The 24582-nt window shown below is 43.7% G+C and overlaps 1 protein-coding gene across 1 annotated transcript in view; it reads right to left on the reverse strand.

The window, feature by feature from the left end:
- Positions 1-24582, reverse strand: part of cdk19 (cyclin dependent kinase 19) — a 150783-nt gene that overhangs the window by 97363 nt on the left and 28838 nt on the right. The window contains exons 3-4 of the mRNA XM_078400264.1: positions 8398-8508; positions 2631-2771 (exon numbers count right to left, since the gene is read on the reverse strand). Of these exons, the coding sequence (XP_078256390.1) occupies positions 2631-2771; positions 8398-8508 (252 nt within the window). The remainder of the gene's footprint in view (positions 1-2630; positions 2772-8397; positions 8509-24582) is intronic.

Raw genomic sequence — 24582 nt, forward strand, 5'->3', positions numbered from 1 at the left:
CATGCAAGCAAGTTGATAAATGATAGGAGCAGAATTAAAACACAGAAATATAGAAAATAAGTGCAGGAGGAGGCCATTTGGCCCTTCGAGCCAGCACCGCTATTTATTTGTGATCATGGCTGATCATCCACAATCACTGATTGTGAATGATCAGCCATGATCACATTGAATGGCGGTGCTGGCTCGAAGGGCCGAATAGCCTCCTCCTGCACCTATTGTCTATAGTAACCCATGCCTGCCTTCTCCCCATGTCCCTTGATTCCACTAGCCACCAGAGCTCTATCTAACTCTTTTTTAAATTCATCCAGTGAATTGGCCTCCACTGCCTTCTGTGGCAGAGAACTCCACAAATTCACAACTCTCTTCTCACCTCAGTGTTAAATGGCCTCCCCTTTATTCTTAGACTGTGGCCCCAACATTGGGAACATTTTTCTTGCATCTAGCTGGTCCAGTATTTTAATAATTTTATACGTCTCTACAAGATACCCTCTCATCCTTCTAAACTCCAGTGAATACAAGCCCAATCTTTTCAATCTTTCCTCATATGACAGTCCCGCCATTCCAGGGATTAACCTCATGAACCTACGCTACACTGCCTCAATAGCAAGGACGTTCTTCCTCAAATTAGGAGACCAAAACTGCTCACAATACTCCAGATGTGGTCTCACCATGGCCCTATACAACTGCAGAAGGACCTCTTTGCTCCTATACTCAAATCCTCTTGTTATGAAGGTCAACATGCCATTAGCTTTCTTCACTGCCTGCTGTACCCGCACACTTACTTTCAGTGACTGGTGTACAAGGACACCCAGGTCGCGTTGCACTTCCCCCTTACGTAATTTGACACCATTGAGATAATAATCTGCCTCCTTGTTTTTGCCGCCAAAGTGGATAACCTCACATTTATCTATATTATACTGCATCTGCCACGCATCTGCCCACTCACTCAACCTGTCCAGGTCACCCTGCAACCTCCTAACATCCGGCGCCACGGGAGAAGAGTGAGGAGGAGATAAGACTTTGCCTTCCATCACAGTGAGGGTATGCCTGGAGCAATCACTGTGATGGCTGTTTTGTGTAAAAAATTGTATCTGTGTGTCTTGTGCTTTTTGATGTCTGCTGCCGGACCCTGACGTGAGAGGACGCTGGCGTTGAGTATTATCCGCTTTTCCGTCAGGATAGTTTGTCTGTTTGTTTCTATGTTAATTGTATTTGTAAAGCGCTTTGAGCATGTGATAAGGCGCTATATAAAATAAATATATTATTATTATTATTATTATCCTCTTCGCAGTTCACACTGCCACCCGGCTTTGTGTCATCTGCAAACTTGCTAGTGTTACTTCTAATTCCATCATCCAAACCATTAATATATATTGTAAATAGTTGCGGCCCCAACACCGAGCCTTGCGGCACTCCACTCGCCACTGCCTGCCATTCTGAAAAGGACCCGTTTATTCCTACTCTTTGCTTTCTGTCAGCCAACCATTTCTCTATCCATGTCAACACCCTACCCCCAATACCATGTGCTCTAATTTTCCTCACCAACCTCCCATGTGGGACCTTATCAAAGTCTTTCTGAAAGTCCAGATACACTACATCCACTGGCTCTCCTTCATCCATTTTACTTGTCACATCCTCAAAAAATTCCAGAAGATTAGTCAAGCAGGATTTCCCCTTCATAAATCCATGCTGACTTGGACTTATCCTTTTACTGCTATCCAAATGCGCCGTTATTACCTCTTTAATAATTGACTCCAGCATCTTTCCCACCACCGATGTCAGGCTAACTGGTCTGTAATTCCCTATTTTCTCTCTCGCTCCTTTCTTGAAAAGTGGGATAACATTAGCTACCCTCCAATCTACAGGAACTGATCCCGAATCAATTGAACACTGGAAAATGATCACCAATGCGTCCACGATTTCTAGAGCCACCTCCTTGAGTATCCTGGGATGCTGACCATCAGGCCCTGGGGATTTATCAACCTTCAGTCCCATCAGTCCACCCAATACTATTTCTCGCCTAATGCAAATTTCTTTCAGTTCCTATCTCCCTAGATCCTCTGTCCTCTAGTACATCTGGGAGATTGTTTGTATCTTCCTTAGTGAAGACAGATCCGAAGTACCTATTCAACTCTTCTGTCATTTCCTTGTTACCCATAATAATGTCACCCGTTTCTGCCTTCAAGGGACCCACATTTGTCTTTACTCATTTTTTTCTCTTAACATACCTAAAGAAGCTTTTACTGTCCTTCTTTATATTCTTGGCCAGCTTCCCCTTGTACTTCATCTTTTCAGCCCGTATTGAACTTAGGCCATTTGGCCCATCAAGTCTACTCCGCCATTCAATCGTGGCTGATCTATCTCTCCCTCCCAACCCCAATCTCCTGTCTTCTCCCCATAACCCCCGACACCCGTACTAATCAAGAATTTATCTATCTCTGCCTTTAAAATATCCATTGGCCTCCACAGCCGTCTGTGGTGATGAATTCCACAGATTCACCCCCTCTGAGCAACAAGGAAGCCCAGAGTGAGAACAAGGAAGGGACTTTAAAAGCATTCATGGTTTTCACAGAAACAAATGACAACTCAGGGTTCATTTTCCTATTGGTATTCCAATAACTTATGCTTACCAAGTCTCTGTGCAGAACCCAGTTTGTGTGTAGATAATGAATTCCATCAAGTATTTGATAAAGCAGTGATTTAACCATTCCCCGAGGCAACTGCACTGGTTTTTTATTTGCTTTAGAGGCACGATGGAACTTGATAATGTGCTATTGAGAAAGCAAAACAAAAGTGACAAGATGTTTAGTCTCAATATTGACAAAAGGCATTTTACTTTGAGCAATGAAAATCTTAAGAAGCCGCGGATGTTTTAAATCTGAAATGAAGCACAAACAAAAAATGTTGGGAGTGCTCATTAGTCAAACACCTGAAAGGTTCGCTCTGTTCCACTTCCCACAGATGCTGCCTGGCCTGCTGAATGTTTCCACCATTTTCTGCTTTTACGTTCTGAGTAATTGAACAGTACTTTATTGTTCAATTGTAAATACATGCACAAATGTCTTGCATTCTGCATTGCATTCATTAAAATTCCCATCACAAAAGTTTCTATTATACGCTTTAGTTCTATACAAGCAGAAAAAAAAATCAATATTAATAATGGAACAAAAGGAAATGTTCCACAACTGAGGCAGAAAACAGCATTTTCTCTGCACAGTTAGCTTAACATAGACACAGATATTCATTGCTGAAAATAGGTATTAATGTTCGGTTTAAGTCACGACATATGATTTATTCTACCTCCATGGTTCCATATTTCCTCTCAGATTAACTTAAATAATTCCGAACCACTTTATCAAAGAAAAGCATGATATTTGACATCATCGCTGACTCATATTGTCTTTAAAAAATAGATCTAAATGTGAGTACTTGCCGTACGTGAATTGGCAGCCTTGTTTCCCACGTGTGGATAAATGTGAGGTTATTCACGTTGGTGGCAAGAACAGGAAGGCAGATTATTATCTGAATGGTGCAACGAGACCTGGGTGTCCTTGTACATCAGTCACAGAAAGTAAGTATGCAGGTACAGCAGGCAGTGAAGAAAGCTAAATGGCATGTTGGCCTTCATTGCGAGAGGATTTGAGTATAGGAGCAAGGAGGTCCTACTGCAGTTGTACAGGGCCCTGGTGAGACCGCACCTGGAGTATTGTGTGCAGTTTTGGTCTCCTAATTTGCGGAAGGACATTATTGCTATTGAGGGAGTGCAGCGTAGGTTCACCAGGTTAATTCCCGGGATGGCTGGATTGACATATGATGAAAGAATGGGTTGACTGGGCTTATATTCACAGGAATTTAGAAGGATGAGAGGGGATCTTATAGAAACATAAAAAATTTAAGGAATTGGGCAGGCTCGAAGGGCCGATTGTCCAACTCCTGCACCTACTTTCTATGTTGCATTGCAACATAGAGTAATAGAGCTATCCAGCAGCAAAACCACCTTTAGTCCAACTCATACATGCAGACCAAGATGTCTCTCTGAGCTAGTCTGCCGCACAGTGGCACAGCGGTAAATTTGCTGCCTTACAACACCCGAGACCCGGGTTTGATCCTGACTACGGGCGCTGTCTGTACATAGTTTGTACGTTCTCCCCATGACCTGCATGGGTTTTCTCCGAGATCTTCAGTTTCCTCCCACACTCCAAAGACGTACAGGTTCGTAAGTTAATTGGCTTGGTATAATTGTTAATTGTCCCTGCGTGTGTAGGATAATGCTAGTGTGTGGAGTATCATTGGTCGGTGCGGACTCGGTGGGCCGAAGAGCCTGTTTCTGCACTATATCTCGAAATGTAACTAAATTCTAAACTAAATTAAACTAGTCCCATTTGGCTGCATTTAGGCAATGTCCTTTCAACCCTCTTCTATCATTGTACCTATCCAAATGTCTTCTGAACATTGTAATTGTGCTCGCTTCTACAGCTTCCACTGGCAACTCGTTCCACAAACCCACCACCATCTGTATGACAAAGTTGCCCCTCACGTCCTTTTTGAATCCTTCCTTCTTAGGCCCTCTAGTTTTAGACTTCTCTCTCCCGGGGAAAAAGACAGTGACCATTTACCTATACGACATCCCTCATGATTTTATGTACCTCAGTAAGATCAGCCCGCAACCTCCTACACTTCATGGAAACACATCCCAGCCTGTCAAACTGTCCTTTAACTCAGGCACTGCAGTCCTGGTAACATCCTTGGCAATCTTTTCTGCATCCTGTCCAGCTTAATGGCATGCTCCCTATAACTAGACAACTAGAATTGCACATAGTACTCCAGATGCAGTCACACAAAAGTCTTGTACAGTTGCCACATGCCAACCCTGACCAATGAAGGCAAGTGTGCCCTCTTCACCACATGTCTACCTGTGTGTCGCTTTCAGGTAACTATGTACCCCTTGGTCTCTCTGTTCCACGATATTTTCCATCCCTAACATTTACCGTGGAAGTCCTGCCCTGGTTTATCTTACCAAAACGCAACACATTTGCACTTGTCCAAGTTAAATTCCATCTGCAAATCCTTGGCCACTTCCCTAATTCATCTAGATTCTGTTGTAATCCCAGGTAAAACTGTTCACTACACAACTAATTTTAGTCTCATCTGTAAACATGGTAACTATGTTAACAACACTCATCCAAATCGTTACTGTAGTTGACTTGTAGCGGTGGATTCAGCATCGATCCCTGTGGCAGACCACTGCTCACAGGCCTCCAATTAGAAGGATGAGAGGGGATCTTATCGAAACGTACAAGATTATTAAGGGGTTGGACACGTTGGAGGCAGGAAACATGTTCCCAATGTTGGGGGAGTCCAGAACAAGGGGCCACAGTTTAAGAATAAGGGGTAGGCCATTTAGAACTGAGATGAGGAAAAACTTTTTCAGTCAGAGAGTTGTGAATCTGTGGAATTCTCTGCCTCAGAAGGCAGTGGAGGCCAATTCTCTGAATGCATTCAAGAGAGAGCTAGATAGAGCTCTTAAGGATAGCGGAGTCTTGCCCACACCAACCAACATGTGCCATCTGCACTAGTCCCACCTACCTGCGTTTGGTCCATATCCCTCCAAACCTGTCCGATCCATGTACCTGTCTAAATGTTTCTTAAATGTTGCGATAGTCCCTTCCTCAACTACCTCCTCTTGCAGCTCGTTCCATACACCTACCACCCTTTGTGTGAAAATATTACCCCTCAGATTCCTATTAAATCTTTCCCCCCTCATCTTAAACTTATGTCCCCTGGCTCTCAATTCCTCTGCTCTGGGCAAGAGGCTCTGCAGTTACCCGACCTATTCTTCTCATGATTTTGTACACCTCTATAAGATCACCCCTCATCCTCCTGCACTCCAAGGAAGAGAGTCCCAGCCTGCTCAACCTTGGGTAGGTTATTTCAACTTAGGCTAGCCTATTTCATAAGAAAAGTCAGTTTATTGATTAGTGTTGGATGATGATCAGTTTAAGATTTCTAATTCATCCTGTTAAATGTCGGGCTCGACCTTGTCCCTGCCGCCATCCTTCAATTGTGTACACAACAAGCACTTACAACAAGCAGACCAAGTAATGGAAATTTATGTACATCCCTAGAGTAGCTGGCACACTAAATATTGAGAGGCATTTAAAATCACAAAGGCTTTAGAAAGAGTTAATAAAGATTTCTTCCAATGGCTAAAGTGTGAATAGCAAGATTACATCGAATTAAGGTGAATTATCACAAAAAAAGATGATATAAGGAACAACTTTCATACACCTTTTTATATAATTTGAAATGAACTGTTGAAAGAGTGTGGATTGGAGAAAAAATAGAGAAAGATATGAGGAAAAAGTGAGGGAGGAGACGAACTCCTTTAAAGATCCGCGAAGGATAAATAGTCTCGTTTTGTGCTATGTCAATCTGTCACCTTTACAAGTGCTGACTTTTGTGAGAGATAGCCACAAAATGCTGGAGTAACTTAGCGGGACAGGCAGCGTCCCTAGAGAGAAGGAATGGGTGACGTTGTGTCTGTCTTCGGTATAAACCAGCATCTGCAGTTCCTTCCTACACATTTTGTGAGGGACAGGTCTCTTTGGGGCTCCCAACTCCCCTAATGTTCTAATCACGTTTCAGTCTTTCCCATACACCCTTTTTCAAAATAGTTTATTAGATTTTTAGATTTAGATATACAGCGCGGAAACAGGCCCTTTGGCCCACCGAGTCCGCGCCGCCCAGCGATCCCCGCACACTAACACTATCCTACACACATTAGGGACACTTTTTACATTTTACCCAGTCAATTAACCTACATACCTGTACGTCTTTGGAGTGTGGGAGGAAACTGAAGATCTGGGAGAAAACCCACGCAGGTCACGGGGAGAACGTACAAACTCCGTACAGACTGCGCCCGTAGTCGGGATCGAACCTGAGTCTCAGGCGCTGCATTCGCTGTAAGGCAGCAACTCTAGATTATCTAGAAAATCTAGATGAAATCCTTCCTTTTCTATTCTGCCCCTGATCTCATCTTTCTCCAAGGCTGCAGTATCTCGCCTCTCACCTCGCCTCGATCCGCTGAGTTCCTCCAGTAGATTGTTGGTTGCTCGAGATTGCAGCTTTATTTATTTTGCTGTGCAGCTAACTGGACAGAGTTCTTTACCCGGCATAAATTTATCAACACTAATACTTGTATTCCATGCCTTTATTTATTAAATCCCAAGCTTTATTGGTCCTTTGGTCTAATATTTTCAGTGGAACATCCAGGTCACACTCAAGGTCGTTTTCCCATTCCTTTTCTTCCCTCTTTCTATAAGATATGTTAACGCACACACGTGTGCTGAGCTTCAGGGAACGGTTGGGAAGCTAGAACTTCATAACTTGCAGCGTACGAGGGTGAGGTGTGATCTTCAAGGGAAGTACAGGAACATGAGAGGAGTACACAGGGTGAATGCACAGAGTCTTTTACCCATCGTAGGGGAATCAAAAACAAGAGGTCCATAGGTTTAAAGTGAAAGGGGCAAGATTTAATACAAACCTGAGGGGTAACTTTTTCACACAGATGATGGTGGGTACACGTCACGATCCAAAATGTCACATATCCATTCCCTCCACAGATGCTGCCTGAGCCACTGAGTTCCTCCAGCATTTTGTGTTCTGCTCAAGATTCCAGCATCGGCAGGCTCTTGTGTCTCCATCTTGCTAGACTTGGTCATTGTCTTAGCTTTATGTTGAACAAATACTGCTCAGTTCTGAGTAGCCCAAGCCTAAAAGCTGTGTCTACAGTCAGGAAAGCCAGGATCTTATTAAATAATAGCTGAAAGATACAATAAGGAACTAGGCCCTTCGGCCCATCGAGTCCACACCGACCAACAATCACACTAGTTGTGTCCTACACACGAGGGACAATTTACAATTTTACAACAGCCAATTAGCCTACAAACCCTTACGTCTTTGGAATGTGGGAGGAAACCGGAGCACCCGGGGAAAACCCACACAGGTGAGGGAGAACGTACAAACTCTGTACAGACAGCACCTGAAATCACGATCGAAACCAGGATTCTGGTGCTGTAAGGCTGCAACTACCCATGTGCCACCCCACACAACGTATGTTATGTGGAGGAAAGAACTGATTTAAAACGAAGACAAACACAAAATGCTGGAGTAACTCAGCGGGGCAGGCAGCATCTCTGAAGAGAAGGAATGGGTGACGTTTCGGGTCGACACTCTTCTTAAGACTGTATGTTCCGTGACCATATGTTTTGTGGATCTTTCTACTTGGAAACAAGGGGCACTTCTTTCTCTAAGGAGTTACAGATGGAACTGAACATAGTGCATTCATCAGCTAATATTCCCATTTCATGTGCTTAAGATTCTAGTGACAGTCCTTACCCATAAATCGTGCTCTGCGTAATCAAACAGGAGCCATACTTTTCTGTCGCTGTGTGAAAGAAATACCTTCTGCAAGGCAATCACGTTCGGGTGCTTCAGTTCTCGTAGCAACTGGTAGGAAAGAAATTGAAATAATTTTATATAATTAGTAAAGGTGCAGCAGTACAATAAGACAGGCAACAATAAATCAGCCGTACAATAGACAATAGACAATAGGTGCAGGAGGAGGCCATTCGGCCCTTCGAACCAGCACCGCCATTCAATGTGATCATGGCTGATCATTCTCAATCAGTACCCCGTTCCTGCCTTCTTCCCATACCCCCTGACTCCGCTATCCTTAAGAGCTCTATCTAGCTCTCTCTTGAATGCATTCAGAGAATTGGCCTCTACTTCTGAGAATTCCACAGATTCACAACTCTCTGACTGAAAAAGTTTTTCCTCATCTCCTCATCCCAGTTCTAAATAGCCTGCCCCTTATTCTTAAACTGTGGCCCCTTGTTCTGGACTCCCCCAACATTGGGAACATGTTTCCTGCCTCTAACGTGTCCAACCTCTTAATAATCTTATACGTTTCGATAAGATCTCCTCTCATCCTTCTAAATTCCAGTGTATACAAGCCTAGTCGCTCCAGTCTTTCAACATATGACAGTCCCGCCATTCCGGGAATTAACCTAGTAAACCTACGCTGCACGCCCTCAATAGCAAGGATGGGTGGAGAGAGAGGGGATGCAAGGGTTACTTGAAGTTAGACAAATCAATATTCATACCGCTGGGTTGTAAGCTGCCCACTACATCACTGATATAATGCAGCATGGAATCAACACGATTCAACCGATAGATATAGGGTGACGTTATGTAAGCCAGCTTCTTCAGTGATCACATTGCCGCATGTACAAACCAGAGAGAGTTGCATCATATTACAATTGCATCATAATTAACAGTTCCAGATGCACATTTTGTTGTTTCTTTCTAAGGTTGGAGACGTATTTCTGATTTTCACATCACTGAGAGCACTTGCAGGGAAACCAAGCTGCAAATAACAGCGCATGGTGAAATGTCCTTTCCATGACTGTATTTCCATTTAAGTAAAGCTCTATTGCGGCAGTCTCGTCTAACGTGCGTGGTAAAGTGAAACCATGTATGGAAACCAGAGAGTAATCAATCGTCTCGGAAGGAATACCAACTGGATATAATTCAGCAGCATACGATATTCCAGATCCAATAAAAGTAACGGTTTTGAATGACAGATCAAAAGGCCGTTGACATGTCCGCATTAGCGGTTAAAATTCAAGCATTTTACCTGCACGAGTTATGTGGCATAAATAGGAAATGTAACTTCTCTGCACTACCAGGAATACGTGACATTGCTTTTCTTCAAAACTGAGGTGAGAAGAAACTTTTTCACCCAGAGAGTTGTGAATTTGTGGAATTCTCTGCCACAGAGGGCAGTGGAGGCCAAGTCACTGGATGAATTTAAAAGAGAGTTGGATAGAGCTCAAGAGGCTAGTGGAATCAAGGGATATGGGGAGAAGGCAGGCACGGGTTACTAATTGTGGATGATCAGCCGTGATCGCAATGAATGGCTGTGCTGGCTCGAAGGGCCAAATGGCCTCCTTCTGCACCTATTTTCTATGTTTCTATGTTTCTAGGCTGAATATGCAGACATTGCAAATTCTGGTTCATTCATCGAGCAGAGGTCCAAAGAGCACGAGACAAGGTTCACTTGTGACAAGTACAAACGTTGTTGGTGAGAATTTAACACAAATTAACCAAGTCCCAAACGCTTGCACATTAATGAAACGCATAATTCAATTCTTGCCTCATTAGACAATAGACAATAGGTGCAGGAGTAGGTCATTCGGCCCTTCGAGCCAGCACCGCCATTCAATGTGATCATGGCTGATCATTCTCAATCAGTACCCCGTTCCTGCCTCCTCCCCATAACCCCTGACTCCGCTATCCTTAAGAGCTCTATCTAGCTCTCTCTTGAATGCATTCAGAGAATTGGCCTCCACTGCCTTCTGAGGCAGAGAATTCCACAGATTCACAACTCTCTGACTGAAAAGGTTTTTCCTCATCTCCGTTCTAAATGGCCTACCCCTTATTCTTAAACTGTGCCTCTCCGTCGTAACCGCTTTTTCAATCAATTAACGCACAAGAAACTGCAGATGTGAGCATGACACAAAGCCAGGCAGTACCTGGGCAGGCGATGGTTCAATCGGGATCCAGCCTCACACCTAATTAACCCGCTGCAGCCAGCAAGATAGAAGAATACTTTCTTCAACGCATACTGCACCTCCACTAAAGTACACTCGGAATTATAATCCTTAGAAAGAGATTTCAATTCCATGGAAATTAAAAGTTTACATATTTCAAACCCAAACTCAAACCTCAGTTCAAAACTCATTACTCTCCCTAGGTAAGGTGACCCCCATGTTCATAAGTTCATAGGAGCAGAATTAGGCCATCCAGTCTACTCCACTATTCAATCATGGCTGACCTGTCTTTCCCTCTCAACCCCGTTGCTTTCTCCCCACAACCCTTGACATCCTCAATAATCATGAACCTGTTCATCTCCATCTTAAAAATACCCAATGAGTTGGCTTCCACAACCTATCTGTGGCAATAAATTCCACAGATTCACCACCCTATGATGAAATACATGAATAGGTACGCCCTTTTATTCGGAGGCTGTGCCTTCTTGTGCTAGACTCTCCCAATAGTGGAAACATCCTCTCCACATCCACTCTATCCAGGCCTTTCACTATCCTTCTCAGATACGGGGCCCAAAACCAATAACACTCCAAATGGGGGGGGGGGGTTAGATTCCTGGAAATTGCGCCATATTACGATCTTCTGTTGTGCATGAGTCAAGAAAAAATATTATTATTCAGTTAATTACTTGATCAGTCCCATCCCACACAGATTCCACGAGAGAAAAATGTAATCCATATGTCAAAGTTTTGGTAATACATGAATTCTATAAGGACACATTTCTGTAAGGACAAAGAATAACCCAAATAAGTAAAAGGAGCAGAATTAGGCCATTCCGCCCATCAGGTCTACTCCATCATTCAATCATGGCTGATCTATCTCTCCCTCCTAACCCCATTCTCCTGCCTCCCCCCCTTAACCTCTGATACCCGTACTAATAAATAATATATCTATCTCTGCCTTAAAAATATCCATTCACATGGCCTCCACAGCCTTCTGTGGCAAATAATTCCACAGATTCACCACCCTCTGACTAAAGAAATTTCTCCTCATCTCATTTCTTAAGGTAAGTCCTTTTATTCTGAGGCTTGGCCTCTGCTCGTCGACTCTCCCACTAATGGAAACATCCTCTCCACGTTCACTCCATCCAGGTTTTTCACTATTCTGTCAGTTTCATTGAGGTTCCCCCCTCATCCTTCTAAACTCCAGTGAGTACAGGCCCAGTGCCAACAAACGCTCATCATATGTTAACCCAATCATCCCCGGGTCATTCCTCATAAACCTCTTCTGGACCCTCTCCAACGCCAACACATCCTTCCACAGATGGGGCCCAAAACTGTTCGTAATACTCTAAAGGTGGGCACAAAATGCTGGAGTAACTCAGCTGGAACGTCAGCATCCATGGATAGAAGGAATGGGTGATAGACAATTGGTGCAGGAGGAGGCCATTCAGCCCTTCGAGCCAGCACTGCCATTCATGGGATCATGGCTGATCATTCTCAATCAGTACCCCGTTCCTGCCTTCACCCCTTGACTCTGCTATCTTTAAGAGCTCTATCTCAAATCCATATCTCAAACTTTTGGTCATACGTAAATTCTGTAAGGACAAGTTCCCATAACTGAAATGGCCGTAAAGTGGGGGTCACCTGTACTTGGATTTGGCTGAACTTTGGGAAAGGCATCGAAACACATTTACACCGCGCAACTTGCCCTTGTTAACCTGTCAACCCGATGGGCCCCTCAACAGCTTATTACCACAGCAACCCTGCCTTCACCATATCATAAATATCCCCATTGCTTCATGTACATCACCCCACCCTCTCTACAACTTAAAACAACATTGTCTGCCTTTGACATAAGACGTTAAGTTCACAGCTCTTTCCACGGGAACCCTCTGTTCAAGATGCCCCACTTACACTAGTCCCACCAGCCCATTTTTGCCCCATATCTCTCTAAATCTTTCCTACGCATGTACCTGTCCAAATGTCTTTTAAATCTTGTTATAGCGGCCTCAACTATCTGCTCGTTCCATATACCCACCATCCTCGTATGAAAAGGCTACTCCTCAGGTTCCTGTCAAATCTTTCCCCTTTCACCTTAAACCTATGCCTCTGGTTCTTGATTCCCCCACTCTGTGTAAAAGACTCTGCGCATGAAACCTATCCATTCCCCTCGTGATTTTATATGCCTCTCTAAGATCACCCCCTCATTCTCTGCGCTGTGAGGAATAAAGTCCTAGCCTACCCTACCTCTCCCGATAGCTCAGGGCCTCAAACCTTGGCAACATCCTCGGAATTCTTCCCTGTACTCTTTCCAGCTTAACAACATCCTCCCGATCTCAGGGTGTCCAAAACTGAAAACATTCCGGGTTCACAGACACAATATGTCTGAAGAAGGGTCTCGACCCGAAACGTCACCCATTCATTCTCCCCAGAGATGCTGCCTGTCCCGCTGAGTCACTCCAGCATTTTGTGTCTATCTTCGGTTTAAACTAGCATCTGCAGTTCCTTCCTACACAATCCTCTCCATGCAGACTCACCAACATCTTGTACAATGGCAACATAGCATCCCAACGTCTACACTCAATACTTTGACTGATGAAGTCCAACTTACCAAAAACCTTCTTGCCCACCGTGTCTACCTATGATGCCATTTTCAGGGAACGATGTATCTGCATCCCATCTTTTTCCCTTCCTTTTATCTACCATTGTCTTGATCTAATTTCTTAACAATTTTTGATACAGACAAAGCATGTTTTTAAACTGGGTATCATTCACTGGTTTGTGGAAAATGCACATTCTACTGCTTAATTTTTCTAATTACAACTTGTGACACTAAAAGGTCACCTTTTGTATCGTATATACAAACAAATAAACATCACTGATGGAAACTCTGTAAAGTTCTCAGTATACAAACTTTGTATACAGCAAGCATCAAACAGACAGGTGTAGAATCACCATGCGGATCTGAATATATCTGCCTTCACTGACATTGCCGTGGTGACACAGCATAGAAGGTGCTAGAATGTACCTAAACGTAGACTATATTTTGTACTTTAGAGATAAAGTGTGGAAACAGGCCCTTCGACCAACGATCACCCCGTACACCAGCACTATCCTACACACGAGGGGAAATTTACAATTTACAGAAGCCAATTAACCTACAAACCTCTCCGTCTATGGTGTGTGGGAGAAAACCGGAGCACCTGGAGAAAACCCACGTGGTGACAGGGAGAACGTACAAACTCTGTAAAGACACCACCCGTCGTCAGGATCGAACCCAGGTCTCTAGCGCTGCGAGGCAGCAACTCTACCGCTGTGCCGCCCTGTCCACTATTTGACCCAGTCTTGTGACTCAATAGGTTAAGGAGTGTGCAGGAAGAAACTGTCGATGCTGGTTTAACCAAAGATAGACACGCGGCGCGGCCGCGGGACACCATTCTGCTTTAGTTAAACATTTTGTTCAAGATGGCCGCGCCGTTGTGTTTGGCTGCCTGCCACTGTATGTTTCTTTTTTTTTCCTAATCAGATGTGCAGCACTTTGGTCAACGTGGGTTGTTTTTAAATGTGCTATACAAATAAAATTGACTTGACTTGACTTGACAAAAAGCTGGCATAACTCCAGCAACTCTGGTCAGACAGCAACTCTGGAGGAATGGAAGAGGTGACGTAATAGACCAGAATATATATAGAAAGGCAAAAAAAAAGCCAAATCAGAATCTCTTATGAGAAACCTTACTGTGCAGCTCTCAATGAGATATGGAATATTTTGCCTTCTTTAGCCAGGGCATGGAATATAAGAGCGGAAAGGGTATGGTACAGCATCATAATACAATGGTTGGACGATAGTCAGAGCAGTGTGTACAGTACTGATCACCATACCATTCATTTCATTCCTTAAACCAAGATTCCATCATTGCATCCACAACAAGATACCACTAGCACCAGATTCAGGAACAGCTTCTAGCCCGCTGCTATCAGGCTACAGAACGGCTGAGGTGTGGTCCCAATCTTCCAGCCCACCTCATAGCGTACCTTCCCTGTAACGCTAAAATGCTGTGGCACTATATTCTGAACTCTAGTATTTTTTGTTATCTTTGCACTACCTGCTGTAAAAAAACCTCCCCTTTCCCCAAAACCCCACCCCTCCCAAATAATCACTTCCTTTCTCCCAAACTCCCTCAACCTCCATACCCCCAAACCCCCTTCTCAAAACACCTCCCACTCCCCCAAAGCCCCACCTGCGGCAGTGTATGATCTGCTGCCCTCTGCCTTGGTGCAATCTACTATCTTCCACTAAGTTCATAAGTGATAGGAGCAGAATTAGCCCATCATGTCTACTCCGCCATTCAATCATGGCTGATCTCTTTCCATCTCAACCCCAGTCTACCTTCTCCCCATAACCCCTGCCACCTGTACTAATCAAGAATTTTGCACTTAAGCATGATTGTGCAGATGTAAAGTGAGTTTTCTACTAACTTGTAAGCAAAAAAAGGATGTCACTATAGCCACGTACTTGTGACAATAAAATACCATTGAGACATTGTACTAATGTGGATAGAGGCAGTGCTGGAGTCACTCAGCGGGTCAGGCAGTATCTCTGGAGAAAAATGATTGGTGACGTTTCACGTCAGAACTCTTCTTCTTCAAAGACACATTGGGGCGCAGGTTGGCACAATGATAGAGTTGTTGCCTAACAGCGCTTGCAGCGCCAGAAACCTGGGTTCGATCCAGACGACGGATGTTGTCTGTACGGAGTTCGTACATTCTCCCCGTGACCATGTGGGTTTTCTCCGAGATCTTCGGTTTTCTTCCACACTCCAAAGACGCACAGGTTTGTAGGTTAATAGGCTTGGTAAATGTGAAAATTGCCCCTAGTGTGTGTAGGATAGTGTTAATATGTGGGGATCGCTGGTCGGCGCGGTCCCAATGGGCCGAAGGGCCCGTTTCCACGCTGTATCTCTAAACTAAACTTGTGTATGGCTTGATTGTACTCAGGCACAGTATGATTTGTCTGGATAGCACACAAAGCTTTTCACTGCATCTCGGTACATGTGCAATGATAAACCAATACCATATATATTCAACATTTTGAAGGGATCACTTCCATTGTGACTCTCTAGTCCTAGTCCCTACCTATCATTCCCCATGCAACTGCAGAGGGTGCTACACCTGTCCTTTCCCACCAAATCATCATTCCAGCCATCCACTTGCAGTTCTTTCCAATCAGGCATTCAAGTTCACCATTGAGAATCAAAACACAGATGACTTTCAATCATCCACTGCTCAATCTGCAGGAATGATCCACTCCCTCCTCCCCTCTCCCATCAGGCAAAAGGCACAGAAGTGTGAAAACGCACACCTCCAGATTCAGGGACAGTTTCTTCCCGTCTGTTATCAGGCAACTGAATCATCCTATCACAACCAGAGAGCAGTCCTGATCTTCTATCTACCTCATTGGTGACCCTCAGACTATCAGGAGGCTGGGGCTAGGAGGGAGAGATAGATCAGCCACGATTGAATGGCGGAGTAGACTTGATGGGCTGAATGGCCTAACTCTACTCATATTCCTTATGACATGACTTTGCTGGCTTTACCTTGCACTAAACATTACTCCCTTACCATGTATCTCTATACACTGTGGACGGCTCGATTGGAATCATGTATTGTCTTTTTGCTGACTGGTTAGCACACAACAAAAGCTTTTCACTGTACCTCGGTACACGTGACACTAGACTAACTATCCCGATATTCAGGCTGACCAGCACCTTAAATCAACATCCTATTCCCATTCAGTCCTTCCTGCACAAGGGGGCCCAACATAAATTGGAGGAACAACACTGCCTGGGCGCATTATAGCCTGCATTATCGAACTCTTCAACTGTTAGATAAATAGCTCTTTCTTTCTGTCTGTATGATAACTAGCCATTTTTGTTTGCCATCCTCTTTTCTATTATTTATACAGTGGGCAGGTCCCACAAGGCCAGACTGTAAAACATTATACAGACTATATAACATTAAAGCGATATCGCAAAGACAACATGATATTAAATGCCACTTAATCCGCTGATCATTTTATCCTGTTGGAGACATTTCCTTTGTTCAACCCTTCTTCTCTGCAACCTCGACTAAATAATTTCGCTTTCTCAGTTTTGATAAAGGGAGATTAGAGCTGAAACATTAACATTGTCTCTTTCTACTGATGCAAAATGGCCTGTCGAGTTTGTCCAACATTTTCAGTTTTTATTACTGAATAAGTTAGGTTTGTTTTCTTGGGATGGAGGGTACTGAAAAAATAACTTATGAAAGGCACAAATAGAGTGAACAGTAGGAAACCATTTTCCATTGCAGATGCAAGTAAAACTAAAGAAGAGTGTAGGAAAAAAACTGCAGATGCTGGTATAAATTGAAGGTAGACACAAAATGCTGGAGTAACTCAGCAGGTCAGGCAGCATCTCTCGACAATCGAGCCGTCCCCTGACATCAGTCTGAAGAAGGGTCTCGGCCCGAAACGTCACCCATTCCTTCTCTCCCGAGATGCTGCCTGGCCCGCTGAGTTACTCCAGCATTTTGTGTCTACCTTAAAACTAAAGAGTATAGGTTTCGGGTTTGGGGTAAGTGGTTTAGAGAGGATCTGAAGAGGAACCTATTCACTCAGACGGTAGTTGGAATTTGGATTGCACTCTCCGAATGAGTGATGATGACAGGGCCTCTCAAAGTATTTAAAAATGCCTTGATGAGCACTTGAATTACCAATGCAGAGACTGACAGCACAGTGACGCAGCAGTAGAGTTGTTGCTTACAGCACCAGAGACCAGGGTTCCATCCTGACCATGGGTGCTGTCTGTGCGGAGTTTGTACGTTCTCTCCGGGTGCTCCGGTTTCTTCCCACACTCCAAAGACGTAAAGGTTTGTAGGTTAATAGGCTTTGTAAAAAATTATAAATTGTCCCTCGTGTGTGCATGATAGTGTTAGTGTGCGGGGATCGTTGGTCAGCGTAGACTCGGTGAGGCGAAGTGTCTGTTTCCATGCTGTATCTCTAAACTAAACTTACTGCTGGTAAATGGGATTAATAATTACATGTATTTGATGGTCACAGTGGGTGTGGTGGGTCAAAAGGTCTGTCTCAATGATGTATGACTCTGATGCTGTGAGTAAAATCAATAGACAAGTAGTCCAGCCCAAACTAAACCTGTTCTTTTGAAGTAAATCAAAAACTGCATTCTCACCATTCCCATGTCGATAAACCTACACTATAAAAGCAGATGAACATTAATGTGGCTCAGAGAATTTCTCAAGATATTGAAAGTTCCATATGTTACTATGCATATACCATGCATTTAGTGCATACGTCTAGTATTTTACTGATTAATATTTCAATTATACTTCCTGTTACCATTTTAGACATAACAGTACACCCACATGAAAGGCTAACTAACACCATCCATCAATATAAGTGTCACTGCATTTATGAATAACATTAACCATGCATCTAGGAAACTTGCCCGATCAAATGAATGGTCTGACGGTATAATTGAACACTGAAACTTAAATAGCATGTGATAAAAGTATAAATAGTCAACACTGAGCAATTGTCCGGCCCTGCTTGCAGCCATAGCAGTGACTAGCAGTGACTAGTGGGGTGCCGCAAGGCTCAGTGCTGGGACCCCAGTTATTTACAATATATATTAACGATTTAGACGAGGGAATTAAATGTAACATCTCCAAGTTTGTGGATGACACAAAGCTGGGTGGCAGTGTGAGCTGCAAAGAGGATGCTACGAGGCTGCAGGGTGACTTGGACAGGTTGGGTGAGTGGGCAGATGCATGGCAGATGTAATATAATGTGGATAAATGTGAGGTAATCCACTTTGGTGGCTAGAACAGGAAAACAGATTATTATCTAAATGGTATCAGATTAGGAGAAGGGGAGGTGCAACAGGACCTAGGTGTGCTTTGTACATCAGTCACTGAAAGTAAGCATGCAGGTACAGCAGGCAGCGAAGAAAGCTAATGGCATGTTGGCCTTCATTGCGAGAGGACTTGAGTTTAGGAGCAAAGAGGTCCGACTGCAGTTGTACAGGGCCCTGGTGAGACCACACCTGGAGTATTGTGTGCAATTTTGGTCTCCTAATTTGAGGAAGGACATTATTACTATTGAGGGAGTACAGCGTAGGTTCACCAGGTTAATTTCCAGGATGGCGGGACTGACATATGATGAAAGAATGGGTCGACTGGGCTTGTATTCACTGGAATTTAGAAGGATGAGAGGGGATCTTATAGAAACATATAACATTCTTAAAGGATTGGGCAGGCTAGATGCTGGAAAAATGTTCCCTGTGTTGGGGGAATCCAGAACCAGGGCTCACAGTTTAAGAATAAGAATTTAGGACTGAGATGAGGAAAAACGTTTTCACCCAGAGAGTTGTGAATCTGTGGAATTCTCTGCCACAGAAGGCAGTGGGGGCCAATTCACTGGATGTTTTCAAGAGAGTTAGATATAGCTCTTAGGGCTAAAGGAATCAAGGGATTTGGGGAAAAAGCAGGAACGGGGTACTGATTTAGCATGATCAGCCATAATCATATTGAATGGCCAGAACCAGGGGTCACAGAAGGATAAGGGGGAAGTCTTTTAGGACCGAGATGAGAAAACATTTTTTTACACAGGGAGTGGTGAGTCTGTGGAATTCTCTGCCACAGAAGGTAGTTGAGGCCAGTTAATTGGCTATATTTAAGAGGGAGTTAGATGTGGCCCTTATGGCTAGAGGGATCAGGGGGTATGGAGAGAAGGCAGGTACAGGTTACTGAGCTGGATGATCAGCCATGATCATATTGAATGGCGGTGCAGGTTCGAAGGGCCGAATGGCCTACTCCTGCACCTATTTTCTATGTTTCTATCATATTGAATGGCAGTGCTGGCTCGAAGGGCCAAATGGCCTACTTCTGCACCTATTTTCTATGTTTCTATAAGCGTTCTGGAGGATATCCAGCTCAAACGTCTTTACATGCCAGGAATTCACAGCAAATTAATGACCAACAAAATGAAAAATCCACACCGTTTAATTTGTACTTTTGTGCCTTTCAGCACAGGCATTTCCAGGTTCAGTGGTGGGTGGATTCAGATTCAAACTAATATTGCAGTTCAAAGATAGACACAAAATGTCGGAGTATTTCAGCGGGTCAGGCAGCATCTCTGGAGAAAAGGAATAGATGACGTTTTGGGTCGAGACCCTTCTTCAGATTGAAGAGACTCAACCCAAAACGTCACCGATTCCTTTCCTCCAGAGATGCTTTCTGACCCGGTGAGTTCCTCCAGCTTTTTGTGTCTATCTTTGATTTAAACCAGCATCTGCAGTTCCTTCCTGCACAATATTTTAATTCCTTGTGTCTCCATTTCGCTACACCACTGCAAAATCTCTGCAAAGATGTCTACTTTCAGGTTCTCCTTCACTCTCTTTAATGGTTCTATGAGTCCCTCACTGCTCCCACTCTGTGATTCCTATTGTTCTCCGGCTCTTCGACCGAGTTGTGACACAGACTCATTACCTTTCACTTGCCAAGCCCTGTCCCGCCCTCACCTCTCTATTCCAGCTTTCTCCCTGAGTACAATCAGCCTGAAGAAGGGTCTCAACCCAAAACGCCATCTGTCTATTCCATCCACTTATCCTCCGAGTTTCTTCTGCACTTTGCATGTTACTCAAGACTGAGTAAGATTCAATACTCAAGGTCAAGCTGATTGCTGACTTAGCTGATTGATTTTATTGAAGTAACTAAAAAGGTTGATGAGCGAAAATCCGCGGATGTCATTATATCGACTTCAGCAAGGTATTTGATAAGGCTCCACATGGTAAGCTGCTCTGGAAAGTTAAATCGCATGGGATCCAAGGAGACCCAGCCAATAGAGAATTGGCTTCAGGTATGGATGCGGAGGATGCTGGTGGAAGTGTTTCAGACTGTTGCTGTTTTTCAGCCTGGAGGCCAGTGATTAGTGGTGTGTCTCAGGGATCGGTGATGGGCCCATTGCTGTTTGTGGTTTATATCAACAATTTGGATGAGAATGTATAAGACATGATTAGTAAGTTTTGCAGGTAACACTAAAGTCGGTGGTGTCATAGATAGCGAAGATGGTTATCAAAAATTACAGCAGGATCTTGATCAGTTTGGCAAGTGGGCTGAGAAATGGTTAATGGAGTTTAATGCAGATATGCACGAGGTCAAACCAGGGCAGGATCTACACAGTTCATGGCAGGGCCCTGGGGAGTGATGTGGAGCAGAGATCTCGGAGTGCAGGTACAGAGTGCTTAGGAAGTGGCGTCACAGGTAGATATGGTTAGAAGGACCCTATCTTTACCTCAGATAAAGGTAGGAAAGGTTAGAGGGATGTAGGCCAAACACAGGCAGGTGGGACTAGTGTAGGTGGAGCATCGTGTTTGGCATGGGAATGTTGGGCTGAAGGGCCCTGTTTCCTCACTGTATGACTCTATTCCAGCAACTAGTTCCTTGTCTCTACATAACACTGTAATCTATTAGACCCCAAATGAGTATTTGCATCAATAAAAAGACAATAGATGTATTAGCTTGCCAAAATATGCCACATTTCTACTGTTTCTTAAAAATCTATAAATTTGCCTCGCACATATTTCTTGGAATCAGAAGCAGTAATCTTTCATTTGAATAGAGCATGATGCAATAGTTCATGCTTGCTGCCATTCTTCGAAATACCAGCCTTATTGATGTAAACACAACAGGGGAAAGAAAAATGAGCCAGCAAGGCTCCAGTGTGTTTCACAGTTTACAAGATGCCAGCTAAACTTTGGATGCATAAAGTATGTACAATGTTGTAGCATAAAGACCTTCAGGGAGTGTGAAAATAGGGCTTCAGTCACCCTTACTCTGCAACAATAGACTTTGAGACTTCAGCGCACTGATCTACAACAAGCGGCAATTGTAACGTGAAACGCCTCGTGAGTCACTATCGTAAATGGCATTAATATGGAACCGAATCACTTGAAGTCAAATTACAAACTATATAATTGACCAAACAATTAAAGAGGCGACTGCCAGAAACAAAAGTCCATAAACTTTTCTTGTCAGTTTTACATTTTTAAAGAAAAGTTTAGAAATTTTCTTTAGTCAGAGGGTGATGAATCTGGGGAATTCATTGCCACAGAAGGTTGTGGAGGCCAAGTCAATTGATATTTTTAAGGCAGAGATAGATAAATTCTTGATTAGTATGGGTGTCAGGGGTTATGGGGAGAAAGCAGGAGAATGGGGTTTGGAGGGAAAGATAGATCGGCCATGATTGAATGGCGGAGTGGACTTGATGGGCCGAATAGCCTAATTCTGACCTATAAAAAAAATACATGGGATCAAAATTTCTTAATGAAAGTAATTAATATAAAAATCAAAATGTATTAACAGGATAGATAAGTCTCTTCATTGTGGATCATGGTCTGTGGTGGTGGGGATGCCAACTATTGAGGTTATTGCCTTGGAAAGGAAAATCTATTTCAGCTGGAAGCTAGAATAAAACTCCATGATAAATGAGTTATTGTAATCAGAGTTTAAAATATTTTGAACATGTGTCTTTTATATTTTCAAATAATGAACGTATTTGTTTCAAATTATGGTTGATAGGCCCTCAGTTTTCCAGCTTCCTAACTTTATAAGTGTGACAGACAAATGCAAAGTCTGGAGAAGGGTCCCGACCCGAAACGTCACTTATTCCTTTTCTCCAGAGATCCTGCCTGACCAGCTGAGTTACTCCAGCTTTTTGCGTCTATCTTCTGAAAAAAAAACCTACTAATGCCAATCAGTGTATCATCACTTTACAGAAACTGAAAAACAGAATCAATACTGTAATAGGTCAGAAAATAAAACAGCATGAAATAAAGGAAAGATTGTTGTTAAATTAGGATGGGATGTGGAATCGAGTGGATTCAAGTCCAGGTAGTATTAAGGGTGGCCTGGATAGAGTGGAGGTGGAGAGGATGTTTCCACTAGTGGGAGAGTCTAGGACCAGAGGTCAAAGCCTTAGAATGAAAGGACGTTCTTTTAGAAAGGAGATGGAGGAATTTCTTTCTGCCCCCTCCATCGACTCCTTTAAGTCCAGGCTCAAAACTTATTTCTACTCCCTAGCGTTTGAGGCCCATTGAGGAGGCTCTGTGAACTGTTTTGTATGTGCTGTTATGTTTGTGTGCTACTGTATGTTTCATTTTTTCCTTAGTACCTAAACAGATGTACAGCACTTTGGTCAACTTGGGTTGTTTTTAAATGTGCTATACAAATAAAATTGACTTGACTTGACTTGACTTTAGTCAGAGGGTGGTGAATCTGTGGAATTCTTTGCCACAGAAAGCTGTGGAGGCAAAATCAGTAGATATATTTAAGGGAGAGATAAATAGATTCTTGATTAGTACGGCGGTTAGGGGAGTAGACTTGATGGGCCGAATAGCCTAATTCTGCTTCTATCACTAATGATCTTATGATAAGGTAACTTTCGTTTCTAACACTTCACAGATGCTATTTCTACTTTAATTCCATTTAAGTTTGGGTTTCAAAATGAACAGTTATAAAAATCATCTGCTGACTGGAATTGGGTGTCAGTAATTGGTTGCCAGTTGGAGGAAAACAGAAGCCACAGTGGCACAGTCGGTAAAGCTGCTACTTCACAGCGCTAGAGAGACTCCGGTTCAATACTGACCTTGGGTGCTGTCTGTGTGGATAGGTGCAGAAATAGGCCATTCGGCCCATCAAGTCTACTCCGCCATTCAATCATGGCTGATCTATCCCTCCCTCTTAACCCCATTTTCCTGCCTTCTCTCCATAACCCGACATCCGTACTAATCAAGAATCTGTCAACTTCCGTCAAAAATATCCATTGACTTGGTCTCCGCAGCCGTTTGATTCATCACCCGCAGACTAAAATAAATTCCTCCTCATCTGAGATGAGGAGAAACTGATCAACTGATCAATCTAAGAGAACTGATCAAGGAGTTTGTGGACTGGTGCCAGCGGAACTGCCTCCGGATCAACGCGGGGAAAACCAGGGAGATGGTGGTAGATTTCCGCAGGCGCAGCCATGTCCCCCCGACACCGGTGAACATCCAGGGAATGGACATCGAGAGGGTGGATTCTTATAAGTACCTGGGTGTCTACCTCAACAATAAACTGGAACTGGACTGAAAACACCGATGTGCTATACAGAAAGGGCCAGAGCAGACATATCTGCTATGGAGATTCAGGTCCTTTGGAGTGCAGGGGGCACTCCTAAGGACCTTCTACAACACGGTGGTTGCATCGGCCATTTTCTATGGAGTAGTCTGCTGGAGCAGCAGCATCTCAGCGGCGGAAGAGAAGAGACTCGACAAGCTGGTCAGGAAGGCCAGCTCTGCCCTGGGTTGCCACCTCGACTCAGTGCAGGTGGTGGGAGAGAGGAGGATGATGGCAAAGCTAACATCGCTGCTGGACAACGACTCCCACCCCATGCAGGACACTGTCACTGCACTGAGTAGCTCCTTCAGTGACAGACTCCTTCACCCCAAGTGCATAAAGGAGAGATGTAGGAGGTCCTTCCTTCCCGCTGCTGTGAGACTGCACAACCAGCACTGCTCCCAGCAGACGAGTCAACAATAACAGCTAAGAACACACAGAAAACTGATGACAATTTATGTATCTTTATTTATAATGAATGATCTCTTGCTCTTTTGCTATCCACTTTGCTGCTGAAACACTGTAAATTTCCCTGGTGTGGGACGAATAAAGGAATATATTATTATTATTATTATTATTATTATTATCTCCTTCCTAAAGGAACGTCCTTTTATTCTGAGGCTGTAGCCTCTGGTCATAGATTCTCCCACTAGTGGAAACATCCTCTCCACATCCACTCTATCCAGGCTTTTCACTATTCGATAATTTTCAATGAGGTCCCCCCTCATCCTTCTAAACTCCAGCGATTAGATTAGAAGCT

This window comes from Rhinoraja longicauda, chromosome 5 (genome assembly GCF_053455715.1).
Source record: "Rhinoraja longicauda isolate Sanriku21f chromosome 5, sRhiLon1.1, whole genome shotgun sequence".
NCBI classification, from domain to species: domain Eukaryota; kingdom Metazoa; phylum Chordata; class Chondrichthyes; order Rajiformes; family Arhynchobatidae; genus Rhinoraja; species Rhinoraja longicauda.